This window comes from Labeo rohita, chromosome 2, assembly GCF_022985175.1.
Source record: "Labeo rohita strain BAU-BD-2019 chromosome 2, IGBB_LRoh.1.0, whole genome shotgun sequence".
Classification (NCBI taxonomy): domain Eukaryota; kingdom Metazoa; phylum Chordata; class Actinopteri; order Cypriniformes; family Cyprinidae; genus Labeo; species Labeo rohita.
The window spans coordinates 15,126,364-15,148,208 of record NC_066870.1 but is presented as its reverse complement, the minus strand read 5'-3'; the positions used below and the strand labels follow the sequence as shown (position 1 = coordinate 15,148,208).

Here is a 21,845-nt window from a genome sequence, read left to right as displayed (position 1 = left end):
AGAACACACGTTCTCGTTTTTCAGTTCGTCACGTTGAATGATGACAGCATTTAAGACGAGTACATTATTCAATATTCCATGTAGCACAGTCACTGATTTGAAAATATCTGGTTTCACAACAACAACAAAAAAAAAAACAATAATAATAATAATAATAAATAAAATAAAATACAAATAATTTGTTACACGAAATCTTAAAACTGTTGACAGCCTGTAGACATGGCACATAAATAAGAAAAGTACAATTCTGTTACAGCTGCTTTCCAAGATCTGTACATCTGCATTTACATTGATTATTGCACATCCGTTTTGACATATCATATTTTTCTGGAGCCTAGAAAGAGAATGAGAACGCGCATCCCTGTCTAACATTAATTATTAGCAGGTGTTGATTCGAATGCTGTATACACAATATGGGTACTACATTAACTAAAGTAATTAATGCTTATATAATGCATTTCGTTTTTAATTTTATAGAAACTATAATAACACTAAATTAACATAAAGCAACCTTTTTTTTACATTTAACATTTTTTAATTCATTGAAATGACCAGTAGATGGCTGCAGTGAGCCATCATCCTGCCTGCTCGTTATATTAAAATAATCTAACAATAAAAAAATACTACAAAAATCCTGAACGTTTAAGATTAAATACTTAGATATTTAATTTATGACTTGAACGGTTTCACATAGCTATTCTCAGCAATATTTACAACACATGTTTATATGACAGTAAACAATAATACCTTTCTACTTAAGAGAGTTGCAATCAACAGATGAAATTATTGGATAAAATAATTATTTTCATTTATTAAGATATTAGGGTTACCGGAAAAACATTTTAACATGACAGCCTTCTTGGTATGTACAGTTTTTTGATGTAAGAAACTGTTACTTTGGCTGTAATTATGCAGAAAATGTTATACATGAACACATGCCTCTAGTTTTTGGGTTGTGATATTTCACCTTTCAGTATTTTCCTTTCCAATGCTTCCTGAAAAGTGAACACTAAAATATTAAAAATATATTATAGCAAAATGTAACCTGTGAAGACGAGGTTTGTAGCTTCATGTGAGGCAAACATGTAAAATACATACAGTACCAGTCAAATGTTTTGTATTTTTTTTTAAGAAATCTCTTCTGCTCACAAAGCCTGCATTTTTTGATCCAAATTACAGCAAAAACATTAAAATTCTGAAATATTTTTACTATTTAAAATAACTAATAATATAAATAATATAAATAATATATTTTAAAATGTAATGTATTCCTGTGATTTTAAAGCTGAATTTTTAGCATCATTACTCCAGTCACATGGTCTTTCAGAAATCATTCTAACATTCTGATTTGCTGCTCAAACATTTATTATTATTATTATTATTATTATTGTGATGATGATGATGATGAAAACAGCTGAGTAGAGTTTTTTGAGGTTTTTTTGATGAATAGAAAGTTCAGAAGAACAGCATTAGAAATAGATATAGTTTGTAACATTATAAATGTCTTAATCATCATTATTAATACATCAGTATTAATTTATTAATTTTTATAATTGTTTTCTTCAAAAAAAGTTAGAAAAACATTTTATTTCAGATAAATGCTATCTCTAGATCTTTCTTTTCATCAAAGAAATCCTGAAAACAAATTACTCAACTGTTTTAAATATTGATGATAATAATAATAATAATAATAAATATTTTTTGAACAGCAGATCAGCATATTAGAATGATTTCTGAAGGCTCATGTGACACTGAACACTTGAGTAATGATGCTTGAAAATTTAGCTTTGATCACAGGAGTCAAAGCAGTTATTTTGAACAGTAAAAATATTTCACAATATTACTGCTTTTGCTGTATTTTGGATAAAATAAATTACTGTTCAAAAACTTTTGACTGGTAGTGTATTTTATATAGCTATATATGTTTCCTGAAGTGTGTTTATTTTAAAATTGTATTAATTTCTCCACTGTCCAGCAGGTGGAGCAATAAACAAGTCCAGTGTAACTAAAGCGTCTGTCCGGTTTTGATTCCGAATAGATGACGTTAGGAACGGGATGCCCCGCCTCTGCAATTGAAATGTCCAATAGTGTTCTGAGTTTTTAATTCTGAGTGTCAAAGCAATCATTTTGATTGGATGCGGAATGTTGAGTGGGCGGAGTGCGAGATACGACCTTATATATGCGCTGTGCGCACAACTTCAGTTTACAATTGACAAACACAGAGTAGTGACCTATTACACGGTGGGTTGGAGCAACGGCGTGAACGCTGGCGCCTCACGGCTAGTAACGGGGTAAGATGAAGCACTTTCCACTACCTACGAAATGATTGCTGAAGCTCTTTTTAGGAGGAAAAAAGCTCCAGTCGTTCTGGCTGCAACCACATGGAGCCCAGAGATAGGTTATTTGGTCATCTTGATTAAAAGTAGCTACTGACACTATTAAACAGATTGTTAACAATCTTACATAATAGGACTTGTCAGTTGATGTATTTCTATTTAATAGCAAGCAATTTTATTTGTTTGTTGTATGTTAAATTCACTTATTTTGTTGACTCTTGCAGTGTAAAAAATACCCAAGTCTGTACATGATCTTTCCTCTTCTCTTAGTCTCTGAAGAGCATCTGTTCAGGGCCATATTGATGCTGTTTCTGTCTCTCTGTGTAAGCAGGAGTCATCTGTTGCACGACCACCTTGAGGTGATCAGATCAGAGGTGATCAGTATTTGATTGAAAGGAGCTGTTGAACTGTGATTAAGGCACCAAACTGCACATCATTATCTGACCATTTGAAAACATGGTGCAAAACAAAATCACGGAGGTCACAGGATTCCATCGCTCCTTCAAGGTTGCTAACTACTATTGATTTACCAGAAAGTGTTTTATCCCCTAAATGAGTGTGACTTTAATTTTTGACACCTCCTGTTCCCAGGGGCAAAATCCTTTCAAGACTGATGAATTCATAGATTCGGAACCCCATCTTGAATCGTCCTTCAAGTTAGACCGCTCGCCAAGGCCTGGTACAGTTATTTTTCTTTTTTTTTTTTTTTTTTTCATTAACATTGACTGTTATTATCAGTCTCTGAGGTTGACGCAAACCCTAGTGAGATACTTCTTGAAGAGATATTGCTTATCTCTCATGCTTTGTTAGGCAACGTTCATAGCAGATTAGAGTGATGGTCTTGGCACATATTGTTTATCTTAACTGTTTTTTGTTTTTGTGTTTTTAAAGCCATGCCATCCAGCCAGCCCATCGATATCCCTGATGCCAAGAAGAGAAATAAGAAGAAAAAAAGATGCAGAGCCACAGACAGTTTCTCCGGACGTTTTGAAGGCAAGCACATTTGTTTGTCTACTGTAAATGCTTAAAGGAGAAGTCCACTTCCAAAACAAAGATTCACATATAATGTACTCACACCCTTGTCATCCAAAATGTTCATGTCTTTCTTTCTTCGGTTGTAAGGAAATTGTTTTTTGAGGAAAACATTTCAGCATTTTTCTCCATATAATGGACTGATATGGTGCCCCGGTTTTGAACTTTCAAAATGCAGTTCAAATGCCGCTTCAAATGATCCCAAATGTGATTGTAAACGATCCCAGCTGAGAAAGAAGGGTCTTATCTAGCAAATCAATATTTTTTTATTTTTTTAATTTTTTTTTTTATATGCTTTTTAATGTCAAACGCTCGTCTTGTCTTACTCTGCCTGGACTGTGTTTTTTTTTTTTTTTTTTTTTTTTTTTTTCTTTTTGGTTCAGGACAGTTAAGGTATGTCGAAAAACTCCCATCTCATGTTTACCCTCAACTTCAAAATCGCCCTATATCACTGTTTTACCTTTTTAAATTGTATTTTGTTAAGTGAAAATAACCGATCGTTTCGCTAGATAAGACCCTTCATTGTCTGTAGACTGTAAATGTGTGTCTATATATTATTTATTTATTTATTTTTTTTTTTTCTTTTACAGATGTTTACAAACTACAAAATGAGATTCTTGGAGAAGGTGCATATGCTGTTGTTCAGACCTGCATCAATCTGATCACCAATAAAGAATATGCAGTAAAGGCAAGTATCAGCACCCTCTTGTAGTTAAAGCAGCACATTGCCAAACAAACTCTTGTCAGTGCTCATATACCTATCAAATAATCAGTGTCTTATCCATGTTCAGGTTAAACTCCAGTTGCAATAGCAAAATATGCTCTTAGGTCATACCCTCCTGACATGATTATTGCTCTGAATTTGCTGTTATAGAATCCCAGACTGTAGCTAAATTGGAGCTTCCTGTAATTGCTGTAATTGTGTTAATTATAAGCAGATAGCAATGTGATTTGAGCTGATCTTTTGACGTCACTCATGACGCTTTTAAGCAAGTTTTATATTATCACAGCATAATTTTGTAAAATTAGTGATGCATAAAGAATGTGCTTCAACCAATGAGAAGATAAAAGGCTTAAAGTAGGTAGCAAATTAAAAGGATAATTTTAAATGGAACCCCGGGTATTAAGACTAGTTTGGCTTAATATAACCTAAACAATGTCTGTTACCGAAACATGTTGTAGAAAACGCATAAAAGATTTGCGTTAATTTAAAAATCCACATCGTTTGGACATATTTTGTACAATGGGGCACAATATTATTGTTAATCTTCACTGCTATTCCTAGCAATAAGAAGATGAGAAAAGAATGGGAAGATGCCTGTGGATGAATAAAACTTCCTAAAAACCTGCGTCTTTGTTCTCTCCCCTGATGCCTTTGAGGCTTTTAGTAGACCATAGCTACTGAAAGAGCTTACAAACGGCAGAGACAAGAAACGCTAGATGCCTTCCTGGCAGGTTGTAAACATGCCGATGCTTGTCATGACGCCGCAGCCACTTAAAGAGTTTCTCAACGCAGATTTCACTTGATATCCAAAGGCGTTTAGATGACTTGTGGGGAAAATCATCATATGTGGTCATCGTATCAGTATTTTATTTTCCTAGTTGTGTAGTGGTAAAAATGGCAACAGGTAACACCTGTAGCTCACCAAGTGCCATGATTTTACATTATGAAAATAATGGCGTAACCCCCATAGTCCAAAATATGTATAAAACGATGTGGATTTTTAAATTTTTTAAATTTATTTATTTTTTTTAAATAACGTAAATCTTTTACGGGTTTTCTGCTACATATTTTAGTAAGAGACATTAATTGCGTTATATTAAGCACACAAGTCTTAATACCCAGAGATCCTTTAAAAATTCTTATCTGCCTCATTCTGATTTCAATACAAAAAAAAACGGACAATAAAAAAACAAATGTTGAAACATTTTAAAGGGTAGTTCAGCCGAAAAATATATATATATATATATATATATATATATATATATATATATATATATATATATATATATATATATATATATATATATGTATATATATATATATATATATATATATATATATATATGTATGTATGTATGTATGTATGTATGTATGTATGTATGTATGTATGTATGTGTTTTTTTTTTTTTCATTAATTACTCTCGTTCCAAACCCGTATGACCTTTGTTCATCATGGGAACACAAATTAAGAAGTTTTTTAAATTTAGAATACTTTTTGTGCACACACATACACACACAAAAAAAACTAAAATAACAACTTTATTCAACAATTCTTCTCCCCCAAGTTGCTGTCTACCACCATTATTGAGAGCACCACGACGCACAAAAAGTATTCTTGTAGCTTCATAAAATTACAGTTGAACCACTGATGTCACATGGACTATTTTACCAATGTTCTTGGTACCTTTCTGGGCCTTGAACATGGTAGGACCCTAGCTGTCTATGCAAGGTCAGAAAGCTCTCAGATTTCATCAGAAATATCTTAATTTGTGTTCCAAGATGAACGAAGGTCTTATAGGTTTGGAACGACATGAGGTTGAGTAATTAATGACAGAATTTTAATTTTCTGGCTGAATGATCTCTTTAACTCAAGCAAAAAAAAAAAAAAAAAAAAAAAAAACTTTTAAAATATTTATGTTCAAATATTCTGATGTGGTCTGATATATTATAAAATGTACTAAAATGTAAAACAATTAGTGCTGTTAAATCGATTAATTGCGATTAATCGTATCCCAAGTAAAAGTTTTCTTGGATGCAATTAATCGGAATTAATCAATTTGCCAGCACTAAATACAATATTATGTGTTTGAGTAGTATTATAATATTTTTATTTATTCCTTCAGTTGCCCCTTAAAAGAAAGAACCTAGTAGCTATTTCTGCTACAACAAAAGTGTGACTGATTGATCGAAATTATATTTTGCAGTCTGAAGGAGGGGAAACTTGAGTGGATTCTAAAACACAACTCTAAATCTATCTTTCATCTGCAGGACATTGTTCTCTTAAATTATATTAGAGTATCAATTTGTTTATTAGTGAGCACTCCAAGTGCTTCACACTAGAAATATGAATTGAGGGAAGCAAACTTTGGCTCTTAGTTACGTGTCCTGCCTTCAGTGTAGAGTGTTACATAAGAATAAAAGGGGGTTTAGGCTGGGACAGATGGCTCTGTATCGGTGTTCCAGCCCTCATTAGGAAATACCAGGACGCTAGCTTTGATTCATGGTAGTGGTTCTTAAAAGCTGTTTTATTTGTTATGTGGTGTTGTGTTATGTGTACTCCTCTGGAACAATGGCCTTCCAGCTACTGTGCTGCTGCAGCTGTGGAACAAAAATATAAATGACCACAGTGCCTGCTCAGCAGAGAAACTTCCTCTTTTCGATTGTTGATGTTGTGTAGCAGGACATGTAATCTTTGAAACGGCAGTGTGGCGTCTCTCGCTACATCTATTGACCTCTAGTAGATGGAATGGTAATGTTTAAAGGAAGCCATAGGTGCTAAATGAAGCATGTGCAGGATGTTCATGTGGCATTTCATAGCAAATGTTTTGTAACTTTCCAAAAGGGAAAACAAAATTGAAAACAGCAGGTTTTCCACATTGATGTCATGGAATATTGTCAGATTCCAAGAGTCTTGAGCAGGTGCTCTTCTGAAAGCTGGAGGAAGTTTGACTGTTGAATTTTTATTTTTTTTTTTGTAATTTGCATCCCATTTGTTCTAAACTGTGTAATTAGGGTAAAATGTTTGGCTAATGCTTAACCTTTTGGGATACTGTGGCACAAATGCTCATCTGCACATTAAAATGAATAGACACTAAATTAATTATGTGGAATAATAGTCTAATTCCAAGGTAGATGGATTTTATTATGTACAGTTAAAAGGACAGATGGAAGATGAACCAGCACATGGATTGAATTAAGGGAGGCAACATGTTTTGTAAGCCCGAGCCCTTTAGAAACTTGCACTACTGTACAAAAGTTTGGGGTCAGTAAGTTTGTTTGTTTTGAAAAATGTACAATTTTGTTCAGCAAGGATGCATTAAATTGATTAAATATATTGAAGATATTTATAATGTTACATTTATGTTAAAAATAAATGTCATTCTAAGAAATTTAGTTTTCACCAAAATTTTAACTGATTTCAACATGCAGAAAATCAGCATATTTTAATGATTTCTGAAGGATCATGGGACTGGGGAAACGGCTGCTGCAATTTCAGAAGTCACATTTTATTTTAAATTGTAATATTTCACAGTGGAATCTCATAATTCTGACTTAACTCACAATTGTGTGTTCTAAAATCACAATTGTGAGATATAGTGTTGCAATTCTGATTGCGATTGTGAGTTTATATCTTAGAATTGTGACTTTTATTTCTCGCAATACTGACTTTTTTTCCTCAGAATTGCGTGATATAAACTTGTGAGAAATAATGTCCTGAGAAATGTTTTTCCTTGCAAGTCTGACGGCTTTTTTTTCTCAGAATTGTGGGTTTATATCATGCAATTCCATGGAAAAAGTTAGAATTTTGTGATAAATCCGCAATTGCAAGTTATAAAGTCAGAATTGCACGAAAGTTTAAAACGGTAAACCTTTATTTTAAATTGTAATGTTTCACTTTTGCTTATAGAAGCCTGTTTCCACCACTATATTTGTTTTGTTTTTTTTTTTCCCTCAGAATTGCGAGATATAAAGTCACAATTCTGTTTTTTGTTTTTTTTTTTTTTCTCGAAATTTCATGATCTAATCTCACAATTGCGAGAGTCATAATTGCAAGAGAATAATTCTGACTTGTTCTCGCAAAATGTGGGTTTATCTTACAATTCTGACTTTTTTTTTGTGAGAGAGAAACTTGCAGTTGCGAGTTATAAAGTCAAATTTTGAGGGGGAAAAGATACTCACAGAATTGAGTCTATATCTCATAATTCTGACTTAACTCACATGTTTTAAAATCACAATTGTGAGATTTAAAGTCGCAATTCTGAGGGGGAAAAAAGTCAGAATTGTGAGTTTATATTTCAGAATTGCAACTTATTTATCACAATACTGAATTATATCTCAGAATTGCAATACAGTCGCAATTGCGAGTCAAAAACTCGCCATTCTGAGAACATATCAGTTGTTTTTTTTGTTTTTTGTTTTTTTTGCTCAAAATTGGATTTTATAGCTCACAATTTTTATATATTTTTGACGTAATTTCTCACAATTGTGAGTTTATATTACGCAATTCTAAGAAGAGAAGATCTAATTTTTTTTTTTTTTTTTTTTTTTTTTTTTTTTTTTTCCCCCCCCAGTGATGGAAACTGGCTTCCATAATTTCTGTACGCACTGTATTATTGATTTAAAAAATGCAGGTTTGGTGAGCATAAGAGATTCCTTTCAAATATGGAAAACAGACTCTTACATACCCCAAGATTTTGAACAGCAGTGTAAGATTCAATAGACAAGTTCTGCTAGTTAAATTCTATTTAGGTTCACTTCCGTACCCCACATTCCCAGATGTCGATGTCCTTTCGATGACTGTGCACCCAGTAAACAAAACCAGAAAACTGTTGGCATTGGTTCTGTTAGAGAATTTCTTTGTCATTTAGTCAACCCTTCTTCTGGTGTGAGGAACCTGCCACTATTTTGTACTGCACACATGGTTTAGATGCCTTGTATGTTGTGAAACCTGATCGTCTGTCTAGTCTGCCAGCTTGTAAAGCCTGATGACCATGTGGTGACCTGCTGAATCAGTGGTCTGAGATGTTCTTTTGTAGGCAGGCAGTGGCGTGTCATCTGTGTGCTTGCTAATCTCCCACACGCGCCGGGTGTGGGTGATCCACAAAGGGACACGCAGATCTGTCGACTCAAGCTGAATACTAAGATGACGTGGACACGTCTGAGAGTTTTGCACATTTGTTTACCTTAAGGGCTGTCTCTAGGTAGCAGAAGAGCCCGTCAAAACAGACTCTGAGTTCTGCAATTCAAGGTCAGAACACAATGTGTCCTTCCTTGGGCTTGTATTAGGTCATTAATATTATGTTTCACTGTTGTGCAGATAATTGAGAAGAGGCCAGGCCACAGTCGGAGCCGTGTTTTCAGGGAGGTAGAAATGCTCTACCAGTGCCAAGGCCACAGGTATGGGAATCCCTGTCTGACACTATTGGTCTGTTCAAAACCTCTCTAGTGGTCACAAAAATCCCAAAGTTCATTGCAACAAATGCACTGCATTGTGGCCAAAAATAAATCCAACATGGTGGAAAAGGGAAGAGAAATTTCGTTTAATACTCTGAACTATAGTATTAATTTTAAAAGTGCTCTGATATAATTAGTGTTTAATTTGTCCAGTATTTATGCATTTTTATGATTTGAAGTATTATGCAGTTAGCTTAGCTAAATGCAAACCGTATTTAAATCACTCGTGACCCTGGACCACAAAACCAGTCATAAGTGGCATGCGTATGTTTGTAGCAGTAGCCAACAATACATTGTGTAGGTCAAAATTAACGATTTTTCTTTTATGCCAGAAATCATTAGAATATTAAGTAAAGATCATGTTCCATGAAGATATTTTGTAAACTTACTACTGTAAATGTATCAACCTAATTTTTGATTAGTAATATGCATTGCTAAGAACTTCATTTGGACAACTTTAAAGGAAATTCTCTCTCAGATTCCAGATTTTCATATAGCTGTATCTTGGCCACATATGTCCTATCCAAACAAACCATATATCAGTGGAAAGCTTATTTAGCTTTCAGGTGACATATGAATCTTAATTTGGAAAAATTGACCCTTATGACTGGTTTTGTGGCCCAGGGTCTGTCAGGATGCTTCCTTAGACTGCTGCCTAAATAGACCGCAAGAACGCTTACTAGGTTTTGGAACAACTTATGTGAAGCTCTTGAAGGTTAATTGAAAAATCTTCATTTTAGATATCATGTGTATAGCTGATGGCTAATGTTGATGTCTTTTCTCACCACAGAAACATTTTGGAACTTGTGGAATACTTTGAGGAAGAGGACAAATTTTATTTAGTCTTTGAGAAACTGAGAGGCGGTAAGTTGTGTTAAATTAATACTGTATTCAAATACAAAAGTTATTTACAAAATACAAAGTAATTTTAAAATGTACCAATATTTTACAAAATTGTATTTAATGTATTTTTGATCAAATAAATGCAGCCACGCATAAAAAATCTTAGCTACCATAAACTTTGAGCTGGTATGTGTATTAATTTTGTAATGAAACCATAATCCTAAGTCTTCATGCATCCATTCGTATTCCCAGGTTCTATCTTGACTCACATACACAGAAGACAACATTTCAATGAACAGGAAGCCAGCATAGTGGTGCAGGACATCGCCAGTGCTCTGGACTTCCTACACAACAAAGGTTGGGACCTTTGGTGTTAGTACGCTGTAATGTTAACATGTACTCTGTGTATTACCAGTGTAGATGATTGTACGTTATGTCTTGTTATAGGGATGGCACATCGAGACCTAAAGCCAGAGAACATCCTCTGTGAACATAGTGACAGGGTGAGTCTCTCTCTGTATATGAGGAGACATGAGACATCTGAGGAGAACACACATGCACTGCATTTCTGACCAGATTTTTGACAAATCTGTTGGGTACAGTAACATTTTATGTGCTTTTTGTGCTTTTGTGCAAACATGAATTGGCCCGGTTGTCTGTTTAGGAATACTCGATGGCTGCTCTTCTTAAAGGAGAAGTTCACTTCTAGAGCAACAATTTCCAAATAATTTACTCACCCCCTTGTCATCCAAGATGTTCATGTCTTTCTGTCTTCAGTCGTAAAGAAATTATGGTTTTTGAGGAAAGCATTTCAGGATTTTTCTCCACATAATGGACTTCATTGGTGCCCCGAATTTGAACTTCCAAAAATGCAGTTTAAATGCAGCTTCAAAGGGCTCTAAATGTTCCCAGCTGAGAAAGAAGGGTCTTGTCTAGCGAAACGATTGGTCGTTGTTTTCGAAAAAATAAAAATTTGTATACTTTTTAAGCACAAAAGCTTGTGTAGCACAGGCTCTGGGATGCACGTTCTCAAACGATTCGTTCATTTTGAACGAATCTTTAATGTGATTCCGGGAGAACGAGTCGTCTCGTTCATTCAGTTGTGCATGTGCTGCATGAGCTTTTGTGCTTAAAAAGTAAACCAATTTTTATTTTCAAAAAAATAAATAAATAAATGGCTGATCGTTTCGCCAGATAAGACCCTTCTTCCTTGTCTGGGATCGTTTAGAGCCCTTTGGATTTAAACTACATTTTGGAAGTTCAAAATCGGGGCACCAATGAAGTCCATTATGTGGAGAGAAATCCTGAAATGCTTTCCTCAAAAAAACATAATTTCTTCACAACTCAAGACAGAAAGACATGAACATCTTGGATGACAAGGGAGTGGGTAAATTATTTGTGAATTGCTGTTTTGGAAGTGGACTTCTCCTTTAAGTGTATTTGCAGCAGCATTTATGGGATTTCTTTTTTCTTTTCTGTAGATCTCTCCAGTAAAAATCTGCGATTTTGATTTGGGTAGCGGGATCAAACTAAATAGTGACAGCTCTCCCATCTCCACCCCTGAGCTCTTGACTCCGGTGAGTTTCACTCATATTAATGGTTGATTGATATGGATTTTTAAATGCCTTTTTTTTTTTTTTTTTTTTTGGACGGCAGGGTGGCTAATGATTTCAGATTGTAGTATTTTTGATTAATAAAATGTTAAAAACAAAATGGCTGACCTATAGGACAGGTGATTGCAGGAGAAGGGAAAGATGAAGGCGAGTTGTGACTTCACCCAGAAAGGATCAAGTTATTAAAGACTCTTTAACATTTGTTTCTATTATGGACATACGGTCACCTACATTTAATTTGGTGTTACATAAATCAAGCCACTAAAACTAGCCAGCAGAGATAAAGGATATTGTTTTAAAGCCACAGCCAATAAACCTCCAAGTGATCACCTCCAGTAACTAAGTTTTGTGAGGGCTAAACATCTGTTTTGTTATGAAGTGTTACCTTGGGTCATTAGAATTGTCAAGATTACAGATCAAGGAACACAATAGTTTTATTAGCTCTCCGAGTCTGAAGGGAACAGTCAAAGGTCTTTCAATATGAATGCCTTCATGTACAGAGAGCATAAACAAATTTCCTCACTGAGTTCCTTTCACCCATACCTCAATCTTCTCACCACACCCTAGGGTTTTCAGACGCTTTTGAAGTGTGCAGACTGGGTTACAAGAGGTTTGTGGTTTTAGTCCGTTCTTTCTGATGTCTACAGACTTTTTCCTTTTTCTTGAATTTCCTCTGTGACGGGAAGGGGGTGGGTCAGAACTTGGATGGTGAAACCTTTACATTTACCTTTTTGATTTGATCTTAACTACACCAGGATGTTCGAGAACAAATCCCTGGCACAGTTCTACATGGCATTTTAGCTTTTCATCATTCATCTTCAACTTATTTGAAGCATTGACTTTTCCCTCTGTGGGATACCAGGTTAAAGGTTTAGTTCGGCTAAAAATGAAAGTTGTCTTGCCAACAGTCATGCCATTCCAAACCCATAAGACATTTGTTCATCTTCGAAACGTGCAAAGTTAGTTTATAATGAAACCTGAGAAAATTATCTTCTATTAAAAGTTCATAAAGTTTATGAAGACATCTTAAAAAACTTCACTTCCAGAACAAAAAATTACAGATGATGTAGTCACCCCATTGTCATCCAAGATGTTCATGTCTTTCTGTCTTCAGTCGTAAAGAAATTGTTTTTTTTTTGAGGAAAACATTTCAGAAATTATCTCCATATAGTTGACTTCTATGGTGCCTGTGGGTTTAAACTTCCAAAATTCAGTTTAAATGCAGCTTCAAAGGGCTCTAGATGATCCCAGCCGAGGAAGAAGAGTCTTACATAGTGAAACAATTGGTCCATCGATAGAAAAAAATAAAAATAAAAATATACTTATATACTTTTTAATCTCGGCTGGGACCATTTAGAGCCCTTTGAAGCTGCATTTTGGAAGTTCAAACTCGCAGGCACCATAGAAGTCTACATGGAGAAATATCCTGAAATGTTCTAAACATCTAAATTAAGTAAAATATCTGTAGATTTTTGTTCTGGAACTGAACTACTCCTTTAAAGGGATCATATATATAAAAATATATATATATGTTCTTTGAGGGTTACTTGCGTTAAGATTTTTTTGCACAAAAAGAAAACAAAACATATGTGGGGAAAGTATTTATTTTCAATCCTCATTCTGACCCTCTGTCTAAAACGACCTGTTTTAAGGGGCGTGTCCTTTTAAGGCTTGTCAGTAATCGGCCACTGTTATGATTGGCTAATGCTATTGCATGTGAATGTTTTGAAAACATGAAAGAAAAACGATCATTTCTAGACAAAGCATTATGAAACCATTTACTTACAGTTTGTAATGCAGCTCCGGTCAGATCTAGTACCACTTTCTTTCTTTCAATAAATGTTTCTTTGTGAACTCTCCAATGACACTGTGCCTCGTTTACAAAACAAAATGCTCTGAACAACCCTCAGACACGATCCGATTGACGACAGACTCGAGCGTGTGGGCTGTGTCAGAAAGCCAACGTGCATTTGTATACTGTATCTGGTGTAGACAAGATATCGGCAGTGACTAATTTCTATTTGCTTTTGATGCAACACGACACTCACATTCAGCGTAGTCAGGTGATCAGCCATTAAGCAACTAAATGCTAGTGGGCGGAGCCTATGGTGAGAAGACTATTCGCCGATGTCTTGCTCTGGAGGCAGTGTTTATGCAAACGACTGCGCTCTGGTGATGTCACCCTGCACCTCAGATCCGGACGAGCCGAGGTGCAGGGTTATGAAACTGGATGTATTAAGCATACAAAGACCTCTTCAATGTCAAAAGATCAAGGAAAATTTGTTTTCTCATTTCATGAGTGCTTTAATAGTAATCTAAATGACCTGATCAGTTAAATGCAAGCCTTCTGAAGAGGTACGCTCTCTTTGTGATCAACCATATTTAATTTGGCCGTATACTCATTTAAAAAAATGACACCAAAATGCTTTTGTTGGGTTTTGAACATCCAGTAATGGATAACGTAGTTTTCACTTTTGGGTGAACTATCACTTTGAATACTGTTGCATTTTTCACCCACAACTGTGGTTTCACTTGCTAGAATAGTGACCAGGGAAACTCCCTGGTTTTGTTAGAGTGAAAGTCCTATCGTGCCATGATAACATTCCCCTTCATAAACCAACTGTGAACATAGTTATTTAGACTGACGCAATGCCTGACTCGCAGTGGCTGAGGTAACCAACATAAACAAGATGACTTCTTTATCGACATTCAGACATTGCTGCTTTTTATCTGTGCACCGTTACTCTCTTGTGCCCAGCAAATTATTTGCTGATCCTTATTCTGTAACATGCATGTAATCTGGAAACATTTCTTTCCTTTTTATTGATGAGAAGAAGTGGGTGGAGATGCTCATAAGCGACAGAGACTGCTTTGTGTCATGCTCCTAAGATTCCTCCTGCACAGAGAAGCGTTATGTAAGAGCCCAGTCATGCTGAAAGCAAAACCAGCCGGCCAGTAAACTGACAATTGGAGATCATTGCTGGACTGTCTGTGATTTGTTGAATCACAGTGTACTACTTTTCCCTATGTGGGACAAGAACTGTAGTTATGCGTCTAGGGAAAGAGTTCCAGCTGTGCTCCCACAATCAGGTAATCTTTTATTAGCTTTGATTGGTTAGCCAAGAGCTCTTACTTCAGATTACAAAGGCCTTTTACGGTAAAACCACACAGCAATGTTTTATCACGGCACGCACTATTTTTGGGAGTTATCGCGTTTCCTTGAAAGCGATGCCCCTGACACATTAACACAGCTCTGACTGTTTGAGGGAACGTGCCGTGTGCTTGCGAGGTTACTGAGGCTTGGGCATAGATTTGTCAGGGTCAGAAAGATGGCAGTCCTGGCTTTTTTTTTTTTTTTTTTTTTTTTGGAATGTCATCTGAGGACGTATAGTCTCCTCTCCGTCGGCCTGCACAGAAACATTGACGTAACGTTTACAGCTTCCTCCGTTTGCATCAGTGACTCATACAGTAGTTGTGTAACGATCTTTTACCAGACTGCTGCACTTCTATAAAAATAAAAATAACCGTTCATTTGTGTCCCACTAAAATGCTAACCTCCTCGGTTTGCTCCCAGTGAGTGTTTTTGTTGCATTAAGTATTAGTGCACCATTTCAGATGTCCATTCGTATGTGGATGTTATGTAACACTCGAACAGGGTTGGGACTTGTTTATCCCCAGCCGGTGTAGAGCGGCTTAAATCCTTTTTCTTTTTTCCCCCCTGAGCAGCAACCTTTTGGCCTAGTTTTCACATGACGCAGTGCAGACAGCAGCAGCAGCCTGTGGGCCCTGCTGGAACAGTTGTCCGCTGACGCGTCCAGGTCTGAATCGGATCAGGCCACCCTAGCTTAACTCAAACAATGAACTTGATAATGCCTCACAGGTGAAAACAAACAGGAGAGGCCAAGCCGAGGGAGTGCTGGTAGTTCTGATAGGCTTTAACTTGTAATTTATCGTCCATTTGAACTTGTCCGATCAAGAGAAATACAAATGGCATTCAGTATGTATGTAGAAAGCATGAAGTGAAACCAGGATGGTTCCTCTCTCTTCTACCCACTAGTGGCATTTAAAACCCATGTGGGAGATTTGTGGACTTTTCCTCGCATGTCCGAGGACTTTTACAGCATGTACTAAGGTTTTTTGTTTTTTCCCTACAGTGTGGCTCAGCTGAATACATGGCACCTGAAGTGGTGGAGGCTTTTAATGAAGAAGCTAGCATTTACGACAAACGCTGTGACCTGTGGAGCCTTGGCGTCATCCTGTACATCATGCTGAGTGGGTACCCGCCCTTTGTGGGTCGCTGTGGAACAGACTGTGGTTGGGACTGGGGAGAACCATGCCAAGCCTGTCAGGTACATCACACATTTGGGCACGATATGTAGTTTTCAGTATCGAAAGTAGTGAAAGTTTAAAACTTTCCATGGAATCGTAGCAGGAATGATTTGGTCTAGCCATCTGGTTTCATAACCCCTATTTAGATGGGACTAATTTTGTAAACGACGTTTGGGTTACAGGTCTTATCACCTGATGTCTGTGATTAACGCATATCAATTCATCATGAGATAAGATCATGTTTATTACAGAGGTGGGAGGGTCTGTTTTGTACATCTGGGTGTTGCAGAGATCAAATGCTCTGTATATGTGCATTGCGTGTGGTCATAGACTGCGACGTCAACTACAACAACCAAGTTCAATTTTCATAAAAGTACATACATTTTAAACTTTTGAACAGAATGAAGACTTTTCTTATTTTGCCCAAAGATGGAAGACAAAGAAGACAAAATAAGTTAAATTTACCCTGATTTTCAAATTCAAAAAGTTTTCACCCCCTGGCACTTAATACATTGTTTCCTTCTGAAATCAATCAGTTAATTCATGGATTGATTCTGCGAAAACTAATTTTTTTTTTCTTCTTTTACCTTTTTCCTTTTTCCTTTCTGAAATGCATTGCAGTTCTCCCAGGAATTGCTTCTGAGCTTAGTTTTAAACCGCAAATGGCGCTGCGTGCTTTAGGCTGCGTTTACACTTTTCGTTTTTAAAATGCATAACTTTTGCTGCGGTTACGCCTGTCGTTTCCACTGCTCTTGCATTTGGACCCTGGAAAACAGAAGATTTTGAAAATGCTGCAGACCCCATTTTAGTTTTAAAACTCCAGAGTTGCGTTTCAGCATAAATGGACGAAAACTGAGACCGTTTTTAAAAAAAAAAAAAAAAACAATGGCGTGGCTGCCCATATTCGCTCTGCGTATCCTTGATGGCCGTGTAAACAGTAACACCATGCTTATTGTTGTACCCAGATATATATTGGTAGATTCCCCATTTGACAGCTTCAAGCACGTAGACTCGTCCGCCATCTGAATAATGGGGCATTTACCTATACATATCTATGGTTGTACCTCCATGAATGGTCATGTGACATGCGTTTTCAGTTGCGTTGTGTAGACTGCGACCGTTTCTGAAACGCTGTGCAAACGGCAGTGAAGACTAGGATTATTTTCATTTTTAAACAGTTAACAAAAAAACTAGTGTAAATAGGGCCTTAGAAACAGGCGTGCTCTGCTTGCTTCCAGTTCCTTACACGCATACACCCCCACTTGAACCTAAAATAATCATTCATAAAGTTCGAAAGAGAGTTACAAGAGTGTTCACAGTGGGCTGTATTTACATTAATCACGCATCATAAAAGCATAAAAGCTGAGGTGCATTTAAACACATTACTCTGCTGAACCATAGACTGTAAAAAAGATGGACGATGCGTTTCCACTTCCTTCCACTATAGGAAAGTAAAGCCAGAGCATCTCAGTATGGCCGCTGTGATTTTGAGCCCGAGTCTGCGCAGTAGAGATTCGTTTGGAGCTAGAGTATGCATAGTGTTGTGAGGTGGAGCCGCAGTATCAAAATCCCTCCGAACTCCCGCAGACCCAATTGCAAGGTCACAATCATGAGACCACGCCCCATTTTTCTAGCATCAGAACTAAAACTAAATGACAGAAACCATCTTTGGGAAAAATTTATTTGAAGTGTAATTTGATTATTTAGTTTGTCTCGTGTCCCACAAGTGCTCTTCATGAGCATTTGAGTATGCAGTTAAAAACTAGATTATAAACTGATAGTTCCGGTCCTCGATTCTGATTGGTTGAGCTGCGTGCAAAGCTGTTGTAAATTACTCTACAATCCCACACCTTTGTTTACATTTGTGTGTTGCTTTGCATTACGTTGTTTGGCGGAAGAGTAATGTTTTTATTAATAACATTACACTTTATTTGCTTTTTTATTTTGTGAAACCTTACTATGTATATGGAATAACCATTTTCTAAAAGCAATAACCCTGTGAAGCCATAGTTTACAGTGAATTTATAACAGCTAAGGGAGTTCCGCTTTGCGTCGGGCCTAACAATGCCCCTTAGCTGTTATAAATTCACTGTAAACCACAGCTGGTTGGGGCTTATTGCTTTATTATCTGCTGTTAAAGCTCAGAATCGATTCCAGAGAGAATCGCGATGCATTCGGAAATTTGAATCGAATAGATTTATCGTTGCACCCCTATTATGTGAGGGGGGGGAAAACAAAGACTTGGTAGGTTCAGACGGGAATAAAATCATAAAGTACGTCTATAAAACACATTTCTCTAATGACCACTCTGAGTAAGGCTATAGTCAGGGATTCACAATAAGGGCTTTTGGGTTGTGTTGTCACACAGTTTACATGCGTTTGTCAATTTAAACAAAAAAAAAAACTTAGGCTTGAGCTTGTGATGTTACTACTACTACTACAAACTGATGTTTAATACCATTCATCCCAATGCGTCCACAGAGCATGCTGTTTGACAGTATTCAGGAAGGCAAATACGAGTTTCCTGAGAAGGACTGGGCACACATCTCTCCTGCAGCCAAAGACCTCATCACCAAACTGTTGGTGCGGGACGCCAAAGACCGCCTCAGTGCCGCCCAAGTTCTGCAGCACCCTTGGGTCAAGGGGGTATGTCCATTCCCTTCCCTTCCATCTCTAGGACTTCTGAGACTTTATTTTTTTAGTCATTTAATTATTTTCTTGGACAGCGAATCAGGTTTTGTGACCCATTTCTGTTGTTCTTCACCTTAGTGTGCACCCAATGCTGTTTCTGCATCCATATTACATCAGAGGTGAGTATATTGCATGCTAAATGCACTGATAATCTCACAGCAAAGATATTTTTCATTCTTTGCTTGATGTTTAAAACAACTGAGGGCACAAAAGCGATTGCGTAACTGCCAGAGCAGTGGTACTCTAGTTCAAAGTTGTTTACCAGCCAGAGTAAACATTTGAACCGCATGAACCTCATTTTACCCTGATGTTCAAAATTATGCAATGCTAGTTTGTTCTTCAGTTTAGTTTCAAGTGTATATTAAGGGCCTAGTGATGCACTCATAAATTCCAGCAGCAATAGTTTTGACCATAAATAGCAGACTATCCTGACCTTCTATGTTCTTTCTCCAGGGGTGGTAGCGCTCAGGACCTGACGTTCTTTGCGGGGCAGGCCGTAGCCATGAACCGGCAGCTGTCTGAGAGAGAAGAGAGCGAGGAACAGCAGCAGCAACTAGAAAAGGAGCTCTCCTCCCCACTACTCCTCTCCTCCAGCTGTGGCTCCATGCTGCTGTCTCCTTCCTCCAGGTCCAAGCTGGCCTGCCGCAGGAAGACCGCAAGCAGCCAACACCGAGGGCCGGTGTGCGCTGCTGAACTACGCCAGCTCCTTGCCCCACTTGTGATTGTGGGCGACTGTGCCTGATCTCTACCACGTCCTTCAGCCTCCGCTCTCCCCTGATGACCTCTATTGGAGTCTTCAACTGGGCATTGTTTTGACCTCTGACCTCTCTGCCTGCTTACTTTGTGGGCGCTAAGCTCCTGTGAGAAGGACTTTCATGTTTGTAGCACTTAAAGCACCTCAAAGGCCCCGCAAACATAGTTTTGATTGGGTAAAAAGCTTGTTGTGGCTGAAAAATAGACTTGTTGACGTCCGAGCGTCCTGGGAATCTGTCAATATAACAATGTTTACGCAAAACCAAAGGAACTAAAGGATTGAGTTTATTCGTCTAAAGCTGGACCCCACGTAAGCCATTTAATTTCTAAGCATCAGGAAAACTCTTGTTTGCCTTTTGAGCTCGCATGGGACCCCCAGCAGCAGAATCATTTGTACTTATGCAATCTTTCAGACTTATTTCTCCTTCAGTCACTCACAAAATGATATTAATGGCAGATTGAGAATATGTAACTGTTGCTGGGACTTAAGTGGCAAATGATTTATATTTCAAGTTATCCAGGGTAGAAATTGCAGCCATGTTGTGTGGGGTTTCTCTAGTCTGAATTTATTCATCAAAGACCTTATTTACCAATTTCACTCCATTGTGTTAACACTTATCTCAGCAGAAACCTCAGGATCTTTTTGTGAATGAGAAACCAAAGCAGATTTTAAAGCAGAAAGACTCATTTGGTCATTGTTTTACATATCCGCTTGTCCTCGCACTGGAAAGTTTAGCCTTTTTCAGGGAGACGGAGCAATGCAGCACAAGTTTTGTACTTGGCCTCTCAGGAAAACGGGAATTGGTTGCATAATCAGATTTCCTCTCCTTTTCATTTCCTCATGTTTCCTCCCCTTTTGACCTGAAATGCCATGCGGTGCCATGGGGGTTTTCATAAACTGCCATTTCAGGTGCATTTCTGCAGCGAATTCTGAAAGTCTCTACCATTTTCACGCCCAACTCCATTTTCACCATTCATTCAGTTAGTCATTGAACGTTTCGTGAACACACGGGCTCTGTCAATGACTCTATTCACTGTATGAATAAAGGTGATTATTCCATGAAAAGACCTTAAGTCCTCTGTTAGCCTCCATTTTGTACTTTCAGATAGATATCTGAGGAGAAGGTGAAGCTAGGATACTCAAGAAACCTCCAGACATACCAATGTGCCAAGCTGCTATATTATTTTGTCCCCCCGCCCTCTTTTCTTTTAATTTATTTCTTTTGTGTTCGAAAGGGAGATTTTCATCTTCCTTTTTTAGTGTTTGTTTTTAAAAATTTAAGGATGTTAAACTTGTCTGAGAGACTGCGAGGATTCCCCCCTTTTTTTTCTTTGTTTTTTTTTTTTTTTTTTTTTTTTTTGGTAAGGGGGGGTCCTCTGTGACACATAGCTGATACATAGACCGACAGCTCATTGTTACTGTTGTTCTGCAATTTCTTTTTCCAAGATAAATGTAGACACTTTAACGTTTCCTCAAAGTTTTTCTCGTACAGTGTCACCAGCAAATATGCAGATCAACCAGGCACAAAACCAAGTGCTCCTACTCGCTCTGAGTGAAGCAAAGCCTGTCATTATTGTGTTTTTGTTTTTGTTTTTTTCCCTTTGGTCTCTTGTAAGAGTTTTGTTTTAAATGCATATACAGTTGATTCCTCTTTTTCTGATGGAAACCACCTTGGAATATGCTGAGTTTTGTCTTTCTTTCTGAGAAAGGCCTCATTGTTTTTGTTTTTATTTTTTCTTGCCATTGCATTTTCATTTTTGAACCCCCTCACACATGAAAATTACTAGTCTACACTTATTTTAGGGACCAGCGGTGTAGCTTTCATGTTCATCTTGTATTTTCATGTGGATGTACTGTTTTTGTTTCTCAATCTGACCCAGGGGGGCCAAAATAAAGAACATGGAAAATTGTTCAACTAACAGTGGTTACAGTTTTCTTGTAAAAATGCTCATAATTGACTACCTTAACTCAGGGAATTTATTATTGTTATTATTATTATGATAACAAACAGTCTGCCACCAAAGTTCAGTTAACTTGTATTAAGAGAGAACCTCTTTAATGATCAGCTT

The 21,845-nt window shown here is 37.1% G+C and overlaps 1 protein-coding gene across 1 annotated transcript; it reads left to right on the top strand.

Moving 5' to 3' along the window:
- Positions 1-2,151: 2,151 nt before the first annotated feature.
- On the top strand, positions 2,152-21,691 carry mknk2a (MAPK interacting serine/threonine kinase 2a). Its single transcript, XM_051134892.1, has 14 exons — positions 2,152-2,291; positions 2,668-2,843; positions 2,928-3,015; positions 3,228-3,329; positions 3,959-4,056; positions 9,410-9,489; positions 10,337-10,410; positions 10,642-10,746; positions 10,837-10,892; positions 11,871-11,966; positions 16,157-16,351; positions 18,813-18,977; positions 19,101-19,141; positions 19,476-21,691. The coding sequence occupies exons 2-14, from the start codon at positions 2,793-2,795 to the stop codon at positions 19,762-19,764; spliced, it is 1,440 nt and encodes a 479-aa protein (XP_050990849.1). The 5' UTR covers positions 2,152-2,291; positions 2,668-2,792; the 3' UTR covers positions 19,765-21,691.
- Positions 21,692-21,845: the final 154 nt, after the last annotated feature.

Excerpts from the sequence above, each read along its gene's own strand:
- mknk2a (XM_051134892.1), top strand. The coding sequence starts at position 2,793 with ATGGTGCAAAACAAAATCACGGAGGTCACAGGATTCCATCGCTCCTTC. Across the intron at positions 4,057-9,409 it reads ATAAAGAATATGCAGTAAAG|ATAATTGAGAAGAGGCCAGG; the intron begins GCAAGTATCAGC and ends ACTGTTGTGCAG. Across the intron at positions 9,490-10,336 it reads TACCAGTGCCAAGGCCACAG|AAACATTTTGGAACTTGTGG; the intron begins GTATGGGAATCC and ends TTCTCACCACAG.